This window comes from Balaenoptera ricei, chromosome 2 (genome assembly GCF_028023285.1).
Source record: "Balaenoptera ricei isolate mBalRic1 chromosome 2, mBalRic1.hap2, whole genome shotgun sequence".
Lineage (NCBI taxonomy): Eukaryota > Metazoa > Chordata > Mammalia > Artiodactyla > Balaenopteridae > Balaenoptera > Balaenoptera ricei.
Genome location: NC_082640.1, coordinates 3,729,469 through 3,755,245, shown reverse-complemented (window position 1 = coordinate 3,755,245; position 25,777 = coordinate 3,729,469). Strand labels below are relative to the sequence as shown.

General features: G+C 36.3%; 1 protein-coding gene across 5 annotated transcripts in view; it reads left to right on the top strand.

Annotated features, from left to right (window-relative positions):
• ARHGAP12 (Rho GTPase activating protein 12) overlaps positions 1–25,777 on the top strand; it is a 111,545-nt gene that overhangs the window by 67,567 nt on the left and 18,201 nt on the right. For 2 of the 5 annotated variants that reach the window (XM_059909896.1, XM_059909865.1), the window contains 5 exons: positions 3,776–3,856; positions 10,074–10,199; positions 13,466–13,540; positions 20,479–20,540; positions 24,615–24,696. In XM_059909896.1, coding sequence (XP_059765879.1) covers positions 3,776–3,856; positions 10,074–10,199; positions 13,466–13,540; positions 20,479–20,540; positions 24,615–24,696 — 426 coding nt within the window. Of the gene's footprint in view, positions 1–2,556; positions 2,698–3,775; positions 3,857–10,073; positions 10,200–13,465; positions 13,541–20,478; positions 20,541–24,614; positions 24,697–25,777 lie in introns of all 5 variants that reach the window. The other 3 variants (XM_059909905.1, XM_059909876.1, XM_059909886.1) reach the window with 3 other exon arrangements.

Sequence of the window (25,777 nt, the reverse complement as noted above, 5' to 3'; positions counted from 1 at the left end):
TTTTGGGGGAGCTTCCCCATCTTATTATTTTGAGAAGTTTGAAACATACAAAAAAAGTAGAAAGAATAGTATAGTGAGCTGCCAGGTACCCTTCATCTGGATTTACAAGTTGTTAACACTTTACCACATTTGCCTTATTACTTTCTCCCTCCTTTTACCCTTCTAACTCTGCAGTAATTTTTTTTTTTCTGAATCATTTGGACCAGACAACATAATATTTTATTCTCTAAGTATAGGGACTTTTTCCAGCAAAATCTTTTTGTGTGTGTGTGAAAAATACATTATCACACCCAAGAAATTTAATATTAATATATTATTTAATACAAAGGTAATGTTCGTGTTTCCCACTTGTCAACTCATATCCTTTATAGTTTTTTCCTGCAGTGAAGGACCCAGTGAAGGATCATATATTGCATTCATTTGTCATATCTTTCTTAAGTCTTGTTTTCTACTTTATTTTTGATAATTTCAGTATATAGTCTTTAAGAGTCTGAATATGCTGTTTTTCTACTGACTCTCACTCATGGTGTTTGTTTTACATCGTGTGTGTGTGTGTTTTAATGTGAGATTATAGTTGTTGGAAATTCATATATAGCAAGTTTAATGCTAGGGTTGAAAGTTTGTTCCTTCAGAGAGGATTTGCTTTTGTTTCTGCCAGGTGCCTGAGGAAACTAGTATGCTGTGAACATTTGAAACTAAATTTTCAGTTTGCGTTTTCACAGGCCACCTAAGGTAGTAGTAATTTTGGATTGCATGAAGAGTGGCTTGTTGCGTTCTCCCCCAGTTTCCCCTGATTAGTCCTGTGATTTTCCTAGCATGGAATAAAGGGCCAAGATTTGTTTCTGGTTCACCCCATAAACTGCAGGTATAATTCTTTGGGGTCCCTTTTCTTTATTGTGGGACTCACTGCCTTAGGTTGTTCCGAGTCCTGTTCCCCAGCACTTCTGCATGGCCTTGAAAACTAATGTTCTAGTTCAGGATTTGGCAAATGCCTTCAAGGAGGAAGCTGCTTTTTTATTCTACTTACCTTTCTGGATTCTTCTTCTTCTTTTTTTAAAATAAACTTATTTATTTATTTATTTATTTGTCTACGTTGGGTCTTCTTTGCCGCACGCGGGCTTTCTCTAGTTGCGGGGAGCAGGGGCTACTCTTCGTTGCGGTGCACGGGCTTCTCATTGCAGTGGCTTCTCTTGTTGTGGAGCATGGGCTCTAGGCACGCGGGCTTCAGTAGTTGTGGCTCGTGGGCTCTAGAGCACAGGCTCAGTAGTTGTGGCGCATGGGCTCAGTTGTTCCACGGCATGTGGGATCTTCCCGGACCGGGGATCGAACCCGTGTCCCCTGCATTGGCAGGCGGATTCTTAACCACTGCAGCACCAGGGAAGCCCTCCTTCTTTTTTTTTTGATGGTTGAATAATATTTTCCTGTACAGATTGCCTTCTTTTATTCTGTTTCTAAAAGATTTTATTGTACCTCTCCTATATGAGCTTACATTTTAAGTAGTCTCAATTAAATTAAAATAAATCCTGATTTTTGAGTTAGGTGTTTCATTTTTTAAAAACATTACTGTTACAAAACATATATAGCTCACTCTACACAAGGCTTCTGTTAAGTTGTCTATGTCAGTTTTTGTGAACATATTACTAACGTTAGGATGTTTACGTATGTTACCTCTACAGCATTGAGAATCTACACATCTTAGTGTTTCAGACCAAATTATGGTAGAAAATCCAGTCTGATTGAGTAGATTTAATTGTAGAAGCTATTTTACCTGAACGTGACCCTGGAAGGGTCATTTGCACATTAGAGTTAGCCTAGTAAATATTACATACTGAATTTTTAAATCTTTCTGTATTGTGTTTGTATTTTCTCAATATTATTTTTTCTTCTTTCAAAGTGTAGTTTTGAATAGTTTTAAGAAGCATTTGGTTGAGTGAGTTAAGAAAACTTGACAGTAAATTAGAACATAAAATAGAGTGTTACAAAGCTAGTGTCTTTTCTCCCCCCATCTCCATCCCACACGCTTTAAAAAAATAGTTCAAGATATATTTATTGAGCACTTTTTGCGGGGCATTTGGCTAGGAACTTGCAATAAATAGGTGAGAAGTTTCAAGAATCTCAGTCTAATGAAGTGCCCTCACCTCCTGCTTTGCTTACACATAGATGTGTGTACACACACACACATGCACCCCTGTCATTTTTTAACCTGATTTCAGTTCAAAAGCAGCATTAAATAGAAGGCAGCATTTTATCTCTCAGTCTGAAAGCATTGTCCTCAATTTCATTCTAGTAAATTTTTCTAGGCTTGCATTAATGCGATAAAATAACTTACTAATTTCACCTTACCACTTACAGTGTACCATTAGAAAGACTAAACAATTTGTTTTGAAAACTAAATATTTAAATATATTCGAGATATATTAGTATGTATAGCCAAATAAAGTCAATTGCTTAGATTTTCAACTGCTGCATACATATATATATATATATATATATATATATATATATATATATATATGTTCAAAGAAGAAAACTCCTTATGTTTCTGACTATTGATAGCTTCTTTCATCGGAAGAAAACTACCACAGCATGTGTTACAGCCAGTCAGATAGTCAGTATGGTTCTCCTCCAAGGGGTTGGTCAGAAGAGTTGGATGAACGTGGGCACACCTTGTATACCAGTGACTGTACTAATGAAAAGGTACTTTCTTTTTCTCTCATCTAGTTTTCTTGGCAGATTCCTCTCATAAAATCATTGTGTACTGCAGCTTTAGTAGTATTTTTAAAACTCATGAAAATATTTTCTTGTAATTCTGTAATCATGTCAACTGACAATATGAAAACTCAGTGTAACTACTTATTCATGGTTTTAAACTACTTCCAGTTTACAGTAATGTTTGTGGTGTCAACCTGTTTAAGACAGACCCTTTGAAGAGTAGACCCGTTGAGTGTCAGTCTGCTTACACTTCTTCAGTAAACATATTTCTTTGTGTTTTTCTTGGGGAATAGTGTTTTGGGAATAGTTTTCTCAACATGCTGTTATGACATACCACCTCACTTCCTACACTCCTTTTTCTTTTGTAACCAAGTTACATAAAACAAAAACCATGAATCTAGTATTTTATGATTAATTAACTAGTTTGAGAATGCATGTTGAAATTTTATGTGTTTATCATCAGAGAAGGTAACGGGTTGTTGTGCTAGTTTAAAGAATAAGACCCTTGGGAATAAATGGAGATATGCTTTTTTTTTTTTTTAATTAATTATTTTTGGCTACATTGGGTCTTCCTTGCTGTGCGGGCTTTCTCTAGTTGCGGTGAGCGCGGACTACTCTTGTGTTGCGGTGCGCGGGCTTCTCATTGCGGTGGCTTCTCTTGTTGCGGAGCCCAGGCTCTAGGTGTGCGGGCTTCAGTAGTTGTGACACATGGGCTCAGTAGTTGTGGCACATGGGCTCTAGAGCGCAGACTCAGTAAGTTGTGGTGTGCAGGCTTAGTTGCTCCACAGCATGTGGGATCTTCCTGGACCAGGGCTTGAACCCGTGTACCCTGCATTGGCAGGCAGACTCCTAACCACTGCACCACCAGGGAAGTCCCTAGTTTACTTATTTTTAACAAACTTAAAATGCAAGTCTATTAGTATAGGTTTGTTATATTTCTTTTGCAGTGGTCTTGAGCAAGTAGAATAAAATTCATAAGACTGTCATCTAATATCTCTGGTTGTATAGGCTTAAACTCAATTTTATGTACATTTAAAACATAACACCTGTTTTGTCTTTATAGTGGCTCAAGCATGTTGATGATCAAGGTAGACAATATTACTACAGTGCAGATGGATCTCGGTCAGAATGGGAGTTGCCAAAGGTAATAAACATTAACACTGGATTTCTGTTTAGAAATAGTAGATGAAATAATATCTGAAAATGGTTACAGCAGATTCACTTTTAAATTTTTATTCAACGTCTAAAAAGCAGCAAGACTAGTTTTTTCAGAATTCATCGAGAATCCTTTGGCTAAATTTTTCTAAGATGTGCATTATCTTATAGCTATATAATACTGATAATCCCTATTTAAAGATTCTTTTGGTTTAACTTGAAATCAGTTTTTCATTGTTCCTGGATACAGTGTCCCCTTCAGTGCCAATAATGCCAATAGTTCCCTTGAATGTATTGCGTTTTCTACATGAAGTTGGTCTTATATTTATTTTTTTAAAGAAAGAAAAGCAACTCAGTATTCAAGTTTATTCTTGTATGTAGATGCGTGTTGTAATTGAGTCAGTCATCAGCAGCTTGTGGCAATGAGATCTAGGGTCTCACTGGCTCTCTCGAGCTAAGTGCACCAGGGCTGAGTTTATCTAAAGCAGGAGGTTTCATAGTGGTCATATACTTATCACTACTAGTATTCAGATAATTTTAAGTGAAATCTGAGCAAACATTTAAAGTTTAATTGGTACATTATTTTAATGTTTTAGAAGACAAGTGTAAGTAGACATATCTGTAGTGTCAATTACCAGATAGACTTTAGTTTTCTTTGTCCTGGAGTAAGTCAGTTTAAAGAAAAATATTATTAGTATAAAGATACATGGATATAGAAAAAAAATCATTGAAACATAAAGTGCAGTGGATAGTGTAAACTATAGACAGAGGGACAGGAAGGTAACGAATATTAAAGCATGGTTAGGAGAAATGGAAGATGGGTGGAAAGTTTCCTATATTCCTATATCAGGAATTCTAGAAGAAGAAAATGGAGGAAATGGTAGAGAAATAGTATTGGAAAGTATAATTGCTGGGAATTTTCTAAAACTAAAGGAAGGCATGCATTTTTAACTGGAAAATACGCCCTCAATACGGACCAGAAGAGAGAAAAATAAATACACGTGTTGACAGATTTTACTGGATCTATGGAAGTTCAGTAGAGGAGACAATCTTAAAAGCCATCAAAGGGTAGACAGCCAAATTACCTGTGGTGTCAGATTGCAGCATTGGACCCATTCCTTACCCACTCCTGTATCTGTGCTGTCTGCTGTGTACCTTTGTAGTGGCCTCCCGCTGTGGATGGGGCGTATTGTCCTGCTGTTACCATGACTGAATCCAGTCTAGTCATGTGACTTGCTTTCACTGGTGGGACATGAGCAAATGTGTCACAAACATGGTATTGAAATGGGCTTGTGCGCCAGGGCTTGCTCTTCGGCTTCTGCCACTGCCATGAGAGGAATGCACCAGGCTAGTAGCCTCCTGGACCCAGAAGGAGTAAATACATTTTAAGAAAATCAACAGAGCCTCAGAGATCTGTGGGAAAATACAGAAGATCTAACATTCATTTCATCAGAAATCAAGAAAAAGTGGAGAAAGAGTGTGAGGCTGAAAAATATATGCAGAAACAATGTTTGAAAACACCCAAATGTGGCAAAAGACAAATCAACAGATTCAAGAAGCTGAATAAATACTAAACAGGATAAACTCAAAGAAATCCACATCCAGATGCATTGTAATCAAATTTCTGAAAATTAAAGACTTCCCTTTTTCCTCCTCCAAAAAAAAAATCTTGAAAGCAGCTCAATGAAACAACACAGTACCTGTAGGGTAATAATGATTTGAATGGCAGTGGATGTCTTATCAGAAACCATGAAGCCAGAAGGAAGTGGTGTAACATTTTACAAATGCTTAAAAAAAAACCTGTCAAGCCATAATTGTACGTCCAGCAAATATATCCTTCAGGAATGAGGGTGAAATGAAGACATTTTCAGATGAAAGTAAACTAAGAGATATATTACTAGCAGTCTTGTTCTCAAAGAATTGCTATAGGAAGTCCTTAAAACAGAAGAGAAATGATAAATGAAGATAACTTGGAACATTAAGAATGAAGAAAGTACAATGGGAAGGGTGACTGTCTGAGGAGAGTTTTGTCCTGAGTTTTAAAAATTATGTTTGACCTTTAAAACAAAAATTATAACATTTCTGAAGAAGTATTCATTGTAGGTGGAGATGATATTTAAAACAACTATATCATAAAGAGGGGAGAGTAGTGTGATGTAATTGTTGGTAAGGTTTCCACATTTCACTTGAAATAGTAAAATGCTGATACTGGTAGACTGTGAGAAATTAAGTATGTACATTGTAATCCCTAGAGCAAGCACTAAAAAACTGTAACAAGAGATAGACTCAAGAAACTATAGGTAAATTAAACTGTAATAGTAAAAACTCCTCAGGGTAGTCCACAGGAAGGCAGGAAAGGAGAAACAGGAATGATAAACAGAACAGAAAACAAATAAAATAGACTTAAATCCTAACATATAAATAATTACATTAAATGTAAATGGTTTAAACACAGCTGTTAAAAGATTCTCAGAAATGACAAAAAACCATGACCCAACTATATGTTTCTACAAAAAGATCACTTCACATGTAATGATATATTACATCATGCTAAAGGTTATTTATCATATAATCAACAATAAATCTCATACTTCATCGTGCGATTACAGAAGATTTGCCAATAGAGTTAGGACCTAGACTATAACTTTCCCATCAGTGTTTCTATTCAACAATAAAATAAGAAAAAAAAATGAATTGAAAGATTCAGTTGTTCTTTTGATTATTAGAAAATCAGGAGATTCGGCAAACTGAAGAGTGATGATATTAAAATCAACCTAAAAACTACCCATGTCTCTAATAAAAAGTCAATTTGAAAATGTGATAGGAATAAAGATCTTTTTTACATTAGAAGCAGCAGCAACACTAAGAAGAGTCATAACTAAGAATACGCCTGTAGAAGGTTTGTAAGATCTTAATGAAGAAAATTTCAGAGCAGAATTGAGGGACATAAAAGTTGACCTGAAATGGTGCAATACACCATTATGACCTTGGGTTGGGACTTAATTTTATAAATGTCCCCATTGATCTGTAAATTCACTGTATTTCCATTTCCTGTTGCCGTCCCTACCTTTTTTTTTTTTTTTTTTGCAAACAAAGGTCTATGAAGAACCAAAATATTCCTGAGTAGGGAGAATCTGGGGGCAGGGATGGGGTTCCTGCTGTAGTGATTAAGTTGTGGGCACATGTGTAGAGAAATAGACAAGCAGAACAGAATAGGAATCTCAGATGTGGCATCACAAATCAACAGATAAAGCATGAGCTGTGCAATAAATGTTGCGAAGATTATTGGTTATTCACATGAAGAAATGAAATAAACATAGATCTTGACTTCCTACCTAGTAATTAATTCCAGGTAGATGACAGTTGTCAACATAATAAGCAAAACTTTAATGGCTAAAGAATGATATGTCAAAGAATATCTTTGACTTCAGAATGGGAAGGATTTCTTAAACAAGACTGTATAAGGAAAAATTATAAAGGGAAAGATGGACAGATATAACTACATAAAATTCAACAGAGCACCTTTTGATACAAAAGATACCATACACAAAAGGCAAGAGATGAGCTTCAGACTCGGAAAAGCTACATTCAACTCACATAGCTTACGAAGCCTTAGAAGCCTAAATATATAAAGAGCCTCCTGGTTCTTTCTGTACACACTAGTGAGAGAGAGAACCCAGTCAAAAATAGGCAAAATATATGACTAAGCAATACAGAGAAGGGGAGATTCATGAAATAAGTATTTGAAAAGATGTTCAAATTTATAAGTAATCAGAGAATGAAAAAGAGGTAACATTTCACTCTTCTAATAGAATTTTAAAAATTTGTGCACATGTACATACATTTATTTTATATACACAAATGCATATAAGTTCAACAGTACCAAGTAGGGCAGTCCAAAGTATTATGTTCTGCTGGTAGAAGTGTAATTAGTACCACCACCTCAGACATGTCCATTTATAACAGAATGGTTAAATCGTGGTATCTGCGTATAATGTAGTGTTACATAGAAGTGAAACACAAATGAGTTAGAGCTGCATACTCACCAATATGGACGCAGTTTTTTTTGTTTTTTTGTTTTAATAAAAACGTATTGAGTGAAAACGCAAGTCGAAGATTGATGCATGTGATATGATTCCATTTATATAAAATCTAAAAGCTTACAGGTACTGTGTATTTATAGATACATACATATGTACTAAAGTGTAAAGCGTGTGAGAATGGTGAGCACGGAACTATATGGTACTGTCGGGGAGGGAGGGAGAGGAATGGAATCTGGAAGATGTCTTCAGAGGACTCTAATATTTTTTTTCTTTAAAAAAAAAAGGTACCTGTTTTATGTTAGATGTGCTGAAGCTTGTGGTGGGTTTTTATTATAGTCGCTGTTCTTTTGTATGTTTGAAATAATTCAAAGAAAATCGCAATTAAAATTCTTAAAAGAGAAAAGGTGTTCTAAAAAGATTTCTAAAATGTTGTTTTAGCCATCTTGTTTAACTAGACGTGTGTGTGTGTGTGTGTGTGTGTGTGTGTGTGTGTGTGTATTTTAGCTGTGGTGTCATCTTATTTTTCTTTTCTCTGATTATGTGACACTTTATTTTTGTCTTCTGTCTACCCTAGATTTTATATGACGTTTTATTGGTGGTTTATTTGCTTTTATGAACATACTGTTGCCTAATAAAATTACCAGCACCTTTTAAATTGTGAATATTACCCCGTTTAATTTTACATTATTTTTTTTGCCCCTTGGAAAGGATTTCTAAACAACTGTAGTTATAAAGCTCAACAGCTAGGGTAGGTATCCATTAAAGTTCATACACAAGCTTACACGCAACTACACATTTTAATTATTGCTAACGATGATTGTCTGGAAGGAGCTCTGCTTAATAACTCGGTCTCTTTTCATTTAGCGATTTACGGTGCAGAATTTTTTGGGGGGAAGCCTTTAAGCTTTGCCTTTTGTTCATTCTAGAAATGATCCCTTTGTGAACTTCTGTGACAAATTTTAAGATGGCAGTTTGTTAAGCAACAATGAAGGAAAAACATATACCCATATGTGATTGCCTGGCTTTGGCAAATTTTTAATGTAAAAAACAAAGTAACAGCTTTGGAAACAGTTTGGGGGACCTGTCTGGACTCATTTTGGAAAGTGAAAAAATGGCATATTATGGAGAAAGATGTTGGAAGGTTTTTAAATATTAAAAACAATATAAATAATAATATATTACTGAGATTTAGTAGTATAACTAACATATAATAAAACATAATTTCACTGAAATTACGAGTCATTAAAATTTAAGATTCACTGGGCTTTTTAGAGAAGTAGATATTAGGTATCCTTTGGTTTCAGGAGAAGAATGTACCCCTTAAAAAGTAGATGAATTTTCTTTTGTCATTTTATTATAATTTATTATTTGTAATTTATTAAAACTGCCTGTATAAAACAGCATAACTCTTAAACCTCACATTTCTCAAATGTTTATGCCTGGTGGTCTACTTGACATTTCAGACACTCACAAGACCTAATACCTTATTGATAATGTGTTCTTAATTTTATATTTCATTTTCAGTTGGTAGTTATTACTTGTCCTTTGTACACAACTGATATGTTCAGGATTGGTGTTTGGAACTAGTACCATCTCCACCTTTTGACTTGGTTATGTTTTACCACTTCAGAGAAACAGATAATAGTGTGTTTGGCCTATATATGGAAAGTAAAAGTAAAAACAAAAACTCCTTTAAATGCGAGAATACTGTTGTATATGAAAGCATCATTAAAAAAACCTGAACCACAAATTGAATTCATGTGGATTTTCGAAGTAGAAGGAACCTTATAAAATTAATTTGTCCAATGACCTCGTTTTATAAATTATAACTACTACTATTTATTGAGAACCTATCAGGGCTACATCTGGCACTTTTTATACTGTTTAATCCTTAGAACCCTATTTCTATTATATCTGTTTTATAGTTGATGAAACTTAGCCTTGTGGAGATTAAGTGTTTTGCCAAAGATAACATTAACTTGGTCTCTCCAGTACCCAAATCTCTGATCTTCTTGATTGTGTCACAGTGCTGGTCAAAGATGAGAAAACTCAGGTTAGTGTCACATGGTGAATTTTGCCTAACACCATGTGTCACTTGGAGCCAGCATGTTTAGATTCCCCTTTTGTTTCTGTTATTTATGAGGTATAATTTGTTTTCTTTAGTATAATGCCTCATCTCAGCAGCAAAGAGAAATTATTAAAAGTAGGAGTCTGGACAGGCGGCTGCAAGAACCAATAGTGTTAACAAAGTGGAGACATAGCGCCATTGTGCTGGACACCAATGACAAGGTAGGACCGTCTGAGAAAATCTGCTGCGGACTTTGCCAAGTTCTTTGTTCTGTATTTTCTCCTCGGCTGAATCTCATACCTTGGTGATGACTGTTTTATTGTATGTCATATCAGTTTGTCCCCAAGTGGGGTTTGGTTTTGAAGTTTTTTGATTTTTGCACAGTGGACTGACTTACATGTGGCATAACGATGTGTTTCGTGATACATTTGGGCCTAGTAGGTGACAGGTGTTTTTTCATCATCTCTTTTTAAAGTCACATATCCATTATTGTTTGTCTTCAATCTCTAGGAGGTTTAATGGTAAAGACGTTTAACTAACTTTCCCATCCCAGGGAAGATTGGAACCCTGCTCCTCCTGTTTCCCTAAGTGCTCTTTGCACAAGTGCTTCTGAGAAGTCATGTTCTCTGTTTCAAATAGGGAATGCATTTTGATGCAAACATGAGATTGGAAAAGCCATGAAGTTTTGAATTTCCCTGTGAGTTACATCTTTACATTGTGGCTTCATTTTGGGGATAGAATAGGAAATTAGTACGAATTTGTAGAACAGCAGACATACTAATGTTAAAATCTGAGGGTGGTGGCAACACCCTAAAGCTAAAATATTTGTCGCTGGGGACTCTCTGTTATTTTACCACCAGGCTGCTCCTTTGACATGATTAATAGGTTTCCTGCACTTTTAGGTAGTTAGTGAAAACAGGATGAACTCTCCTGAGGCATATTTCTCTGTGTTTGTGTACTTTCAGTTTTAAATTCCTTTCTAAATTATCTCAGTCAGTCAGACAGGTACTTCGAATTTCTACTTGTAAGGATGTTATGTGGTTGAATGTAGGGGGCATATTAAAGGAATGAAATTTTGGAGTCTGTCTATTGAAGAATGCTTGAAAATATTGGGCTGGCCAAAAAGTTCATTCAGGTTTTTCATAAGCACTTGTGGGAAAACCCGAACGAACTTTTTGGCCAACCCAATATACTAGCATTGAGGTTAACTTGTGTAGGTAAGAGTCCTAGAGATTTTAATAGAAAAATTCATTTAACTCCAAGAACCAGATTACAGTTCAGTGTATACAGAAAGCGCCTACTGTATGTAATGAAAGCTCTAGTGCAAAAGCCGTTGTTGAGCCAACTCTACTGCCTCTTCGTACTAGAACAAAAAGGATGGTTATTTTAGTGATGTAGACTTAAAATTCGTTACTCCCTTACAGTCTTTCTTGAGATTCATTTTCAGTCTATTGTTAGAATAACCTGCATGAAGTTCTTATTATATATCCTTTTCCATCTAATTGTTTCAGCCTGTGATAACATGATTTTCTTGAGACCAGAGCTCTTCTTATTTTTGGTAGACATGTCTTCACCCGCCACTTTTGTAAATGGAGTCATAGATAGCTACTTCACCAAGTAAACTCTTCTCTTTATCATCACACAGTATACACGTTTTTAAGATTTGAGATTGTAAAAGAGAGACTATACCAGAACAAACTAGCTGACTAATGTATGATAATGGGTGAAATGCGTATAACTTGAAAGGTAATCAGAGAAACCTAATACTATGTAGCGAATGTCGTTATGATGATATGGGTTCTAATTCAGTTGCCAGACAACCTTGGTGGGGCTAGGTGTGTGTGTGTGTGTGTGCGTGTGCGTGTGTGTGTGTGTGTGTGTGTGTGTGTATGGATACATCTGTTTGTTTCTGCCTATGTATGATTTTTACTAAAACCTGCTGCTTGTAGACATTTAAGATGTACTTATATATGCATATACATTTATAAGTATACATAAACAAATGTGTAAATGTAAAATTGTTCGTTTATAATAATTATAATTGTTGTGTTTACATTATTACTCCATTTGCTATGGTTTTCATTTCTGTAGGACTGATGCCATGAAAAATAAGTTATAATTACCATTCATTTTATTCAGTTACTTATTTTCTAGTTTATGGGTCATCAAATCTTTCCTCTTTTTCTCAGAGTGTTTTCATATTAGACACCTTTAGAAGTCAAGAAATTGAAAAGTAAAACATCTGAAGCTGTTAGAAAAAATACTTAAATGAGGCTAAACTGATATTTGGACATTAAATGTAGTTAATTTTTATAAAGATATACTTGATAATGATTTTAATGTTTTCTCCATTTAGTGTAGGTCTTGGATTTTAAGGTTGTTACCTTCAAGGATTTTCCCTGTACAGTTTCACTGCTACCTGGTTTCTGTATTTACGAATTGTACAGGATATAAACCTGAAGACTTTTTTTCTAAGTGAATGGATTTTATTAATGGTTTTTTGTATTGTGATTTAGTACAAATTCCCAGGCTTATCAACAGTACGTTATCCAGTTTCATAAGTATAGTAAAGTAGATGATACAGATGTGAAGATGAATGTCCAAGTAAATTATTTGGTTTTATAGGAAAAATAATAATAGACATTGGCATATGATTTTCCTAATTCTCTTTACCTGAAATTATTCAAAGCTTCTAGGAGAACAGAGAAAAATAGAGCTTGGCTGTTGGTACCAAAAAATGTTTTTTTCAGTCTTATCCTCCATGAATAGTTTTACAAATATCTGAGGTAGAAATCACATACCGTGTTTTAATATTGACAAAGCAGAATTGCTTTAAAAATGCACATTATTGGTTTGTTCTTATTATATATTCTTGTAGGCTTAGACATTAAAATATTTCTTTTTTTTTCCTGGTGAGTTATTTATCTGTAAATCTGAGGTTTCTTCTTTGCATTTTAAACAATCTTGCTTATTTCTAATAATTGGAAAGTTCGCTATAAATTACATTAAATATTAAGAGCAATTTAATTTAATTTCTTAATACAAGTTCTCATTCTGGCAGTTGCCAAGTAGTTCCTGTGACTATTCCTTGCCTAATCCTACCAGGATTCATACCAAGAGCACGTTAGTATGGTGACTGTTACATTTTTATCCGTAAGTGTTCAGATTTTACTTATGTTAACTATGGTTAATTTAAGCTCATGCAACATCATGATTTTAAGGCAACATGCATCATTTCTTTTGAGTAATTACGTATGTGGTATTTAAATTTACTGTAATTGGTATAAAATATGCCATATTTCATAAACTTTATGACATCTGTAGTTTTCACATCTGTACCATATTAGTTTCATAGCTGAATATAGAAGGGAAATAACTAGGAAAAAATTTTTCTTAGCCTCCGTTATTAAGCTTTCCCACTGTGAGTAGAGGGAGAAATATAATTATATGAAATAGAGTAACATTTTTCATTACTTATTTCTTGTAGGAATCTCCAACTGCCTCAAAACCCTGCTATCCTGAAAATGAGTCTTCTCCCTCTTCACCAAAGAACCAAGATACAGTTAGTATGATAGCAGCATATAGATAATATAGTCCAATTATTTCAATCAATTTCAGTAAATTAATTTTCTCTAAGTGTAATGTTTAAAAATATCTCTTGGGCTTCTATTAAATTTCATTGGTCTTTCAAAAAATAATCAGATAATAGGTTTAAATTAAAAGTCAGATTTTATTGATGTAAAAATTCCCCCTTTTATGCAAAATATGGTATCTTCGTGATCAACTTGTATACCATATTTGTAAGCAGTGAATTTATGTTTGGCTTTTAAACATAAATATAAAAATCCCTGGAGAATACTGTCAAATTACACTTTACCCTTCCTTCCTCAGGCCAGCAGTCCAAAGGTAAGAATCATTTCCCTCCTTCTTAACGAGCTTAGATGCCTTTTTTTCCCCGCTCAGCTGTCAAGTGCATTGCCCAGCCTAGGCCAGGTAATATTGGTGATACAGTGACTTCTCTTTAGTTATTCATTCATTCATTCATTTATTTATTTGCTGCGTTGGGTCTTCATTGCTGTGTGCAGGCTTTCTCTAGTTGTGGTGAGCGGGGGCTACTCTTCGTTGCGGTGCGCGGGCTTCTCGTTGCGGTGGCTTCTCGTTGTGGAGCACAGGTTCTAGGTGCTTGGGCTTCAGTAGTTGTGGCGCACGGGCTTAGTTGCTCCGCAGCATGTGGGATCTTCCCGGACCAGGCCTCGAGCCCGTGTGCCCTGCATTGGCAGGCGGATTCTTAACCACTGCGCCACCAGGGAAGCCCTTCTCTTTAGTCGTAGCTTTGGAGGAATTCTCCTTGGTCTCGGTGTTTGCAGCTTCCCCCGTCCCCAGGTCTTCCCTGTGACTTGCTCCTCCTGCTCGTCCCCTCCAGTGGCTCTCCTTTCCGTTTAGCAGGAGGACTCAACTTTGTGACGAGGTCTGCAGCACGGCGCCTGTCCCAGGTCCTCGTCCCCCCTCCTTGCCCCCCCTTGCGTGTTCTCCTGCAGCCCCGCTGCTCTCCTCTCTGCAAAGGAGCCTGTTCTTCAGCTCCAGGCCCTTCACGCCCTGAAACCCGTCTCCCCCCACGTCTTTGCCTGGTCAACTTCTGGTCATTCCTTAGAGCTTGGTTCAGACTCGGAATTTTCCTCAGATCCTCTAGATTTGGTCAGGTTTCCCAGTGATACTCTTAATAACATTTAATTATATGTTATTTGATTCCATAAAATCGAGTAACTCTTCTCATTTCCTATTTCTTGAAGGAACTTCCAACCCTCAGTTAATGTCTTCCCCACTAGACAAGGGAAAGACTCCTTAGAGCAGGGCCAGAGTAACCCCAGCGCCATAGAGCAGCTGTTCCGTGGAGTTCTGCCGAAATGAAGAAATGAAACTTTTAAAGCTTTCCAGAAGACAAACTTTTATTGTTACTTCCTTAATTTTAAGAAACTATAGTAGACTCTTGGTTATTAGGATACTTCTGATTTTCTACAGGCACAGGTTTTTCACAGATGCTCTTTTCTCCATCCCCTGAGCAAATCAGGTCTTCTGGTTCCCATCATGTGTTGTCCAGCGGTCCTGCTGACATCGCTCGGACGGGTTCCCTGCCCACCATGGTCCTCAGCCTCTCTGCACCTACACTTAATCTTGTGCTGACCAGTGGGTGACCCCTTAGGGCCTGCCCACGCTCACCTCGGCATAATAACAGCTCTTCTTTTTCTCTGAGCTCTCAAGTCACTGATGGCATTAATGGTGTGAAAGTTACCTCGTGTGCCCCTCAGCTCTCTGCTAAGGGTTTAAACTCTGAAGGGACTCAGAGAGAGAGGGGCTGCTTTCTAATGGTTTTTGTCTTTTGCATTATTTAACACAGTCCTGGGTGCATGAACATTAAATAAAGATCAAAGTGAACATGATTTTAGTGGTTTTGTCAGGATTTCCTGTGTGAATGTAAGGTGCTATTACCGCAGTATTCTTAATCTATCCATCCATCTAGAAAAGAAGCAGAAACCCTTTTTAACTTATTTTAAATATGGGTAATACGTAACTTCTGAGAAGACCTTTTATAAATTATTTACATTTTGGTAAAAGGGAATTTCTCGGTAATCCTGGAAACATGAGTTTATAAGTGTTCGCATGGGAGTTACAAAGGACGGTTTGCAAGTTATTTCCCCGGGCAGTTACCCCTTCCTCAAGAGCTTGCCAGTCACCTGACCGCCCCGGACTCAGGGTCCCCTCTCATGGCCACGGCCGGGAACTGCGTCAGCAGGATTGCGTTTCGTTCTTCATTCGCCTTCAGGTGGAAGACAGGAGCAGCTCTGTTAATGTTGCCGATGCAGCTCTGTCTCGCTGTAAGTGTGCAGCGTCCTCCCCCCCAAGCCCCGGTCTGGCCCCCCAGGCTTCTGCTCCCCGGAGCCCCTTCTTTCCTCCTGCAGCCTCTGCCCCCTCTCCTCTACGTGCCCTGTTTGAACGGAGTCTTTTGCCTGCCTTTCCCACTCTTGCCCAGTTAATACAAGCAGATGTTTTTCTTTAGTTCTTTGTGAGTTAAAATCTGGTTGGTGTAAAGCCTTAGTGGTAAGAAAAAGAAACTGACATTGTAATCAGTGTTCGTTACCTGATGGCATCTTTCAATCTCTGCAGATTGCCTATTGACCTCTTGAATCTCTCTTTTTTTATTAAAACCGTATTGAAATATGACTAACGTACTACACCGTTCACCCGTTTGAAGTATACAGTTCAGTGGTTTCTAGTATGTTCGGATAAGTGCACCCATCAGGACAGTCATTTTAGACCATCTTTATCACTTCGAAAAGAAGTACTCGTTGCTGTCACCCCTCTACTTCCACATCCCATCAAGCCTTAAGCAGCCAGTAATGTGCTTTCTATCTCACGAGATGTGCCTCTTCTGGACACTTCACATGAGTAGAGTCATAGAATACATGGTCTTGTTTGACAGGCTTTGTTCACGCAGCATAGGATGTTTTCATTCAGTCTCCTCTAATCAAACCAGATTAAAATTTCATCCCTTAATATAAATTTTAAACATGTTCATTTTTTCTTGTTGTATTTCCAGTTTTCAAATGCATTGTTATTTTTCATAGTCACTTCAAGTCCTTTTTTGAAATAGGTAGTGTATACATTTTTTTAAAATTGATATTTCTCTAAAATCTGACTGCAACATGGATTAAACAGGATTTTGTAGGCTGATCTGAGAACCTCATTCTATTTGTCCCAATGTGCCTATGAGGATATGCGTTTTAAAGTTCTCATTTACTGAATACTGAATACAATTTTAAGTATATAATTTGGAAACTTGAGCTTTTGACCTTGTGTTTCCAATTATGGTATTAAAATGCTTTACTCACTTTGGAGAAAAGGACATTTCAACATGTTCGTTACGAAAAGGGTTTAGTGGACAAATAGGCTAATTTTTTTCATTGAATATTACTATTCTAAAGCCTTTTTTAAAAACATGATTTAAACAAATTTTTATAACACTGGTTCTTTAAACATTTTTTTTTTAATTGAGGTGAAATTCACATAACATAAAATTAGCCATTAACCACTTTAAAGTATATAGTTCAGTGGCTTTAGTGTATTTACAATGTGTGTAGCTGTCACTCCTGCCCAGTTTCAGGACACTTTCATCACCTCAGAGGGAGACCCCTACCATTAAAGAGTCATTGCACCTTTCCCCACCTCTTCTCCCCTCCCCATGGCAACCTCTAGTTTGAAGGTCTGTATGGATTTACCTGCTCTGGAAGTTTTATCACACTGGTTCTTTTTCAACATTATATCACAGGGCAAGGTTACTCACTCTGTATAGAAAGAATCTTTTTATTACATGATTATAACATGATTAACTGAAGGTAAAGATTTTAATGGGAGGTATTGACTTTGATATATAATAATTATTAGCCAAAATTGGGAAATGCTTATCTTACTAAATGAATGTAAAATCAATTAGAAATTCTGGAGCCTGCAAAGTGATTATGAACCTGTGGAAGTTTTCCCAGATTACTCAATAGAACTGACATTTTATTGTTTTCTTGCCTTAATTAGGATAGGACAATCTTACTACAATATTTTTGGTTAAAATTTAACTATATTTTGCCAGTTCATATTAAAACATTCCTGCTTATTTTCAACACGAAGTTTCCTTTGGAGTATCGACATATTTAGACTAAGAAATATTCATGTGTGAGTATGGGCAGTTTTTACAGGACGTAACAAGGTATTTTTATGAAGTTATTTTAGTAGGCTACACAAAAACATTGGATGACTTTGAATCATATTAAGTAGAGAAAAGTATACCAAACAGTATGAAATAATAATCTGCCTAAATTTCCCCCTGAAATCTACACCTGTATAGCCAAACCTATATCTGCCTGCTTGTCACTTTTATGTCCAATTCAGAACTTCAGTGTTTAAGAGTTAAAGCTTTATTTTCTCCATCACTGACCTTCTCTTACATTTCTTGGTAGTGTGATGGCACGGCTGCTTTGTTGCTTAATTACTTCAGCAAACACGTGTTGAGCCCCGGCACCGTGCTCGCCGCTGTGCTGGGCGCTGTCATACATGGTGAGCACAGCAGATGTGGTCCCAACGCAAAGCCTGGCAGCAGGTGGCGAATAAATAATATGTAATTGTGCTTTGCATTAGGTGCGACGAAGGAAACAAACTGGGGGCCGTCGTCACTCACTGGAGGGCGGAGGAGCTCTTACCGGAGGGGTCGGGGGCGGCTTCTCTAAAGATTGTCGTCACAGCTGAGGGCCCCCAGCTACCCAGCTGCTCAGGCTGGGAGTCTCCCCGATCTTGCCTCTTACCTCCCGTCCCGTCTCGTCCCTGTCAGTTCTGTCTTCCGATTCGCTCTCACGTGTGGCCTCTCTTCACCCTCTCACGGCCTCTCCCTGGGCCAGGCCGCCAGCACCTCTTGCATTGATAGGAATTATCAGAATAGCGTTCCGGTGGCTCTGCGTCACCTGCTCCTGCCTCACTCTTTCCACTGCCCCCTCTCTCTTGCTGCTGTTTCCCTGCACCACGTACGCTGAGGGAACTTAAGCCTCGTAGAGATGATGCCCTTCCAGCGTCTGTGCCTTTACCCGTCTGTCGTTTCTGTCTGGCCGACTCCTGTTCCTCACTCCTGGCTCAGGGTCTCCGGGAAGCTTCTCTTCCTCCCTACTCCCCTCTCAGGTGGAGTTAAGGATGCCTTCCTCAGAGCACTTCTCACACCGCGTGGTCATGGTCATTGCAGTGGTACATTTTGGACGTGGCACATTGTGTTCTTATTTTATGTTCACGTTAGAGTGCTTACTACTTAGAGCATTAGTGCTTGGGTCTTGATCCCTGTGAGAACTTCATGAGAGCTCTGGGCCTTTCCCTTGATTGATGCGTGTACATGCACGATTATGTGCAGTGTTGGTCCATCCACGACCCAGGTAAGAATCCCTGATCCAGAGTGTCTCCTTCCCCTTTAGGCTTTGGCCGTCTGTCACTGCTGCTGTCCCTTGCATTTTTCTTCCTGTTTGGATGCTGGTATTTCCTTCCTGTCTCGGCTGTTTTACCCTGCATAGTTCCAGCTTTGGTGTTGTTTAATAGGCTTATTCCCACCTCCGCCCTTCCAGCGCCTGTGCTCCCAGATTAATGTGACTTAGTTCCTGGATCGTTGAAAGGTTTTCTTTCCCTCCCTGCTTCTGATGGTAAATTGGGAAAGTTCTTACGTAACATCCTGTGCATACTTATCACCGTGTCATTGATGTTTTTATTGAGAGGCAACAGAGAGCTCTTATGAAACGTATCAGGCTTCCATATCTAAGGAGATCCAACCTAAGCTTTGTGAAAAAATTATAGTAATATGGATATTTCCCAAGTTCCCAGTATAACAAAAGTGAATAGCATAATAGTTTGTCAGCTTTGTCTATAGATGTGAGTTATTATCAGACCAGGCGAAACTTTCAAACATTATCTTTTAGACATTAGTGAGAAAATAATGCTATGTTTATCTCTCATACAAGAAAGAATTTTTTTTCTAATTAAAGTACATTGAGAAAATAGCTGAGGTAAATAGTTAGAAATAAATTCTGAATGGAGAATATTTTTTCCTGTATGTGTGTGTATTGTGTGTGTGTGTTTTAATTGAAGTAAAATTGACTGCTTTGTCGTTCTCATACAGTGCTCACTAATGGATGATTGCTGTATGCACAAACTCATTTTGATTAAATTCATTTGACTGTAGAAGGTTAGAGCAATGAGAAAGTGCTTCTTCACTTCCACCTGGAAGAATTTTAAGATAACATTTAACTTGAGCACAGTGACTTTTGCCTTCCTAGGGTTTGATGATAAAGCTGTGTTGCTGTTTTTTACATCAGCTGACTAATAGATCTAGTTCGTCCAGAGCCCAATTTGCCATCTGATAATATGTTTAATGAAGTACATATTGAATTCTTTATGCCACATTAAGGCCAGTTCTATGCATAGTGCCACTTACTTTTAAGTAATTTATTAAATACAGTCACTGCATTTGTTCTACCTACTTATTTTCACATTCTGATAAAGTAGCTTAGTATCTTAAATAATTTTCAGACTATACTGTTGTAAAATGACAGCAAAGTAAACAGTTCCTTTTTTGTGGTATTTATAGCATCGTATCACTTGCTTTGAACAGGAAGTCATAAATCATTTTTCCAGTGCTGACTTGTAGCATTCATATGGAAATTTAATTTGATTTCACCTTATGGCTGCTATTACTTGAGAAGACCAAGTGTTTAATTACAAAAATAACTGAAAAAAACTTTACAGACATATTAAGAAATTATATTCTTAAGGTAGTCTAGAACTAACCATGTTACACACTGACTGATCTTTTCTTTTAAGCTAATATTTAGAATACCAGATCATTTTGATTCAGTCCTATGTAAGAATTTGGACCTCATTGTATGAATGATCTATAAACAGTAATACCTCTGTTCCATATCATAGGGTCAAGAGAAATATGGATTATTAAATGTAACAAAAATTACTGAAAATGGGAAAAAGGTTCGGTAAGTACACAGATCATTAATGTTCTCACATGTTTCATCTGATTGATATAAATAAAAACTGAATATAATTATATTCTAGTAGAAGTGATTAACAGGTTCAAAGAATTTCAAATGTATTTTCTAATATCATGTATATAAGATTGTCAGGAAGTAGAGGAAAATTTTTCTTTGCCTTGACGTATTTCTTAAGGTAAGATTAAATTCAGAGGTGATAAGGCAGAGGATTCTGAGCAGGCATTAGCTTTATTAAAATTTTTTTTCAATAAGTAATAAATGCACATGACAAAATACAAACGTACACAAAACATGTAGTCAAAAGTCAGTCACCAGCCATCAGTTTCCCTCCCCAGAGGTAACCAGTTATGTCTAGTGAGATGTACTGTCTTCCTCCAGAGATAGAAAATAGATATATTTATATGTGCATAGATGAAATTTTTTTTAACACAATCTTTTAACAGTTTATCTTGGAGATTGTGCTATTTCATTGCATGTACAGCTGGCACATAGTTTTTAACTGCTGCATAGTTGTATGTTGTATGGTTGCATCATAGTTTATTTAACTGTTATTTATTTGAAAGTATGTAAATATACCTGTCTATTGGTAGACATTTAGGATGTTTCCATTTTTTGCTATTACAAACAGTATTACCCTCCGTGTCTTGCACAGCTCATTTTGCAAGTATGTAGATATGCCTGTAGAACATATTTTATGAAAGTGGAATTGCTAGGCCATATGCAGTTGGTCATTTTCATACAATTCCAAATTGTGCCCTAAGGCCCTCAGTCAGTTCCAACCTCAGGAGCCTTGGATTTCTCCATGCCTTTGCCCATTCAGTGTGTTGTCAAACTCTTTGATCTTTGCTAATAGAGATTTGAGAGAAAATGGTATTTTTATTTGTGTTTCTTTTTAGTGGGGTAGAGTGCCACAAGCCATTTATATTTCTTTTTTGTTGTTGTTGTTGAATTATCAGTTTATACCCTTTGTCTCTTATTCTGTTGGGTTGTTGGGTTTTTTTGGTTAATAAATTAAGGAAATTAACTCTTTGTAAGATAAGTTGCATTTTCCCCAGTTTTAAAAAACTGCTGAAATGCTATGGTTTTATAGCCAAAGTGAGATCAGTCTGTTGTTTAAGAAAGAGTTTAAAATTTACATGTAGTTGAGTTTTTAAGATTTGCTTTAATTGAACTGTCTTTGTCAGATTTTGGTACTTGGAAGTTTTTCTTTTAAGTGCTTTGAAATAGTTTTACAAATACTGCAATTATCTGTTCCTGAAGCTGTTCCTTGGTAGAAATCATGTGAATTGGATCTTTTTTTCTTTTCTCCCTTTTGGGCGTATGTAGTGCAGATAGGTCTTTGGCCACTTTCCCTGTTTTCATTGTTGTCATTTTTCCTGTGATAATTAGTTTTTTAGATTTTCTACTTATTTTGGAATACTTTTTGGAATACTTTTCCTAGGAATATCATCCATTTCATTATATTCAAATTTATTTATATAGAGCTGAGCACAGTGGTGTTTTAATTTCCTGTATTTTAGTGTTTATCAAACATTTAGCTCTGAGGACCTCTTTAAACTCTTAAAAATTATTGGTTAGTGCAAAGAACTTTTGTCTATATAGTTTATCTAGAATTATTTACTGTAAGAAATTAAAACTGAGAAATTTTAAGAATCTCTATTAACTCTTTTAAAACTAATAACCTGTTACATGTTAACATGAATAACATCTTTTATGAAGAAAACCCCCTGTATTTTCTAATGCAGAAAACTTCCATGAGAAGCGTGGCATTGTTTTATGTTTTCAGAAATCTTTACTATTTGGCTTAATGGAAGACACCTGGATTCTCATCTCTGCTTGCAGTCAGTCTGTTGCGACATATCATTTTGGTTGAAGTATATAAAGAAAATGCTCCTTTACATAGATAAAGTTGGAAAAGGGAGGAATATTTTAATAGCCTTCTCAGATAATTGTGCGTATTTTTCTGCTACACCAAAACGCCAAAAATGTTAGTTGCAATGAAGATTCTGAAAAACTATCCTTGAATTTTCAGTACTCAGTTACGTTAAAATCCATGGGTCTGTGTTGCATTGTGAATGAATCTTTACCTATACATAATTTTGTAGCATCTTGTAGGTCATTTGGAAAATACTGGTTTACTAAGTTTGCCCATTTTTCAAATGTTGGCACATTTTATTTTATAATATCAAAGAATCATAAATCAGTAATATCATCATCAAAGTCAGTAAGTTTTGGAATATTGTCAACCTCACAGTGGCAGATGTGCCAAGTTTTCCAAAATTCTGCTTTCTGTTTGAAAGTTTTAATTTGTTACTGTGAACATATACTATCATTTCTTTTCCTTGAAATGAAAGGCTCACTTCATTTATTTTTGAGATAATGTCTACCTGCCAAGTAGTCAAGTCTAAATAATCACAGTGTATCCGTCAGTTGTTTGTTCAGGAAAAAATTGGTTCCATGAAAAAGGTATGACTAATTCTACCTGCAACTCAATATTTGGATACTGTCATTCATTCAGTATCCAAATATTCAATATTTGTTCTGAGATATACATTCTACAGTTTTTTTGATTTTGAAAATTAAACTCAAAAAGTTTATTTAAAGTGGAAATACATACATATATATTTTTAAAGTGGGAATATATTTTAGCATTTTTCAGCATAGAGAAGTTAGATATTATCTAAAGAAATATAAGATTGAATATAAAATAAATTTACCAATGAAAATAAATCCTTCCAAAATATCTTGAGATCCACACAAAACAAAATAATAAAATAAAATGAAAATATAATAAAATGATGACAGAACAGGTACCAAACATATGTGTCATATCAGTATAAATAATGTAAATGCACTATATTCATCCGTTGAAAGAAAAAGGTGCTCAGACTGAAACACAAAGCAAAACCCAATTCAATATTACATACAAAAGAGACATCTGAAAAATGATTCAGAAAAGTTAAAACAAATAAAAAGGCATATCAAAGGCATAAAAAGTAAAGCAGGAATAGGGATCTTAATAGCAGACAGGTTCAACTCAGGGGGAAGGCACTGAGCATCTTTAAAACGATAAAGCACTGTGGATCAGTCCACAGTGAAGATCTCATCATTAGAAATAGCCATTCACTGAGTAAGTAGTGTTAATGACCATAAGCAAAACAACAGGAAATAAAAGGAAAAATAGAGACTCAGTAGGAGTAAACTTTATTTCGCTTTTCAAGTTCAAGTGGACATAAAATAATCAAGTAGGTCTAATTGGTAGATATTAAATTCTACATTCTGAATATGGAGAATAAACCTTTTGAGTGCCTATAAAGTTTTCACAAAACTGGCCATATGTTTGGCTGTAAGGTGAGCCTTAATAAATTCCTGTGGAAGATACATTTGACGTTCATTTTAGCCTGCCAGCAGTTATATTGCCTTATAAGGTAAACACTGGTTACCTCTGGAGAGAGGGTTGAAGGAGAAGAAATGGGGCCTTTTTCTGTATACATTTCTACGTTCAGAGTTTTGATGGAGTATGTGTGTTGATTTTGTAATTTAGGGAAGATTTTTTAAAAGCCTCATTTTAGTAATAGTAACCTTAGTTATCAACCAGCATGTAATTTATACGATCTACCGCTTACCTGGTGTAGCCTTATTAGGGGAAGGAAGATAACTAAGAGATATGAAACAATCTGTATCTACAGAGAATGAGGTAAGATGAGCATGCTTGTCGAATTTTGAACTGTGAATAAGAATTCTTGCCAAATGCAGTGTTCAGTCCGTGTGACTCTAAATTAGTGCCCTTGATCACAGATGTGCTGGATCACCCCCAGTGCACATAGTTAGGTGTGTAGTTATTCTGATAACTTACATCTCTCATTGACTTCATTTGTTTTGGGGCCGTTAAATGATTGTAATTTCCATTAGAATTATATCCCCAATAAAAACAATTAGAATGTCAGTATGACTGTAAATTGTGGACGACGTTGATAACAGCTACGTAGGTTTTAAGTTTTTAAATTTGGTGGGAAAAACTGGATATGGAGCTTTAATTGGCCATCTTTATCATTACAGAAAGAACTGGTTGTCTTCTTGGGCCGTGTTGCAGGGTTCATCTTTACTGTTTACCAAAACTCAAGGAAGTAGCACAAGTTGGGTAAGTATTTCTTTTCTTTGGAGGCTTTCTACATTTAAATTATGTGGATGGTGTTGCACCTGAACTTCACGAAGTATTCCAGAGTCCTCCTAGCTACCGCTAGCTTGCAAATAAGAGTAAATGAGGTTTTCTTAGTTAAAGATGCATTTTGACTCACAAGAGAAAGAAAAGGGCTACTTAGAAAAGTCTGACTCATATTGTTAAAACCAACCAATTATATTTTATGCATTGAACTGAAAGGTGGCCTTACTACTTGGGCATTAGAGAACAGATATATTTCTTGGTTTGTTTTCAGGATGTCAAAGCTTTCCTGTGTTTGTGACTTGGCTCTTTCAGATATTTAGTCAGAAAATAAGCAGTCATGTGACAAGCCCCACCTTGAATTGTGATCTGACCCTTGGAGACTAGTCAGGTTTCCATGTCTATATATGATATCAGCCAGCTTTGAGAAGAAAAAGAAATGTCACCATTACTTGTGGGACTTTGAAGCTTTTCGTATATTTGAGTGTTTACTATCGTTACTCCTTGGTTATTTGTAATACAAATACCAAAAATTATAATTTGTGACATATCATAATAGCTAACATTTTTTGAATGCTGAAAATGTATTAGGTCCTGTTCTAAGTGTAGAGGATGGTATATATATTATCCTCTTAACTCTGGGAGAGTGCTGTTTATCATTCCCTCTTACCCTGTTGGAGATGAGAAAACAGTTCAGTGCCTCGCTCAAGGTCTTACAGCTACTAAGTGACAGATCTGGGTACCATTTTGGCTCCAGAGTCCATGCTCTGGGTATTTCCAAAAAGGTTTTAAAATGAAATTAGTCTAATGTTTTTAGTCTGCTTTATATCCTGCCTTAACCAATATTTCTTACAATTACGGAGTTGATTTAAAATTAACAGGACCTATTGACGTTACGTTTGATAAAAGAGAAATCCATTTGTAAAATTCAAGCAAATTTTAGTCATCCACATTTACAGTGCAACCGTGTAACATTGTTCTGACCCAGGACTGCCACAAAGCATATTAGTCCTCTAATACTCTGATATGGCAACCCCAAAAATCTGCTGGATTGAGCACG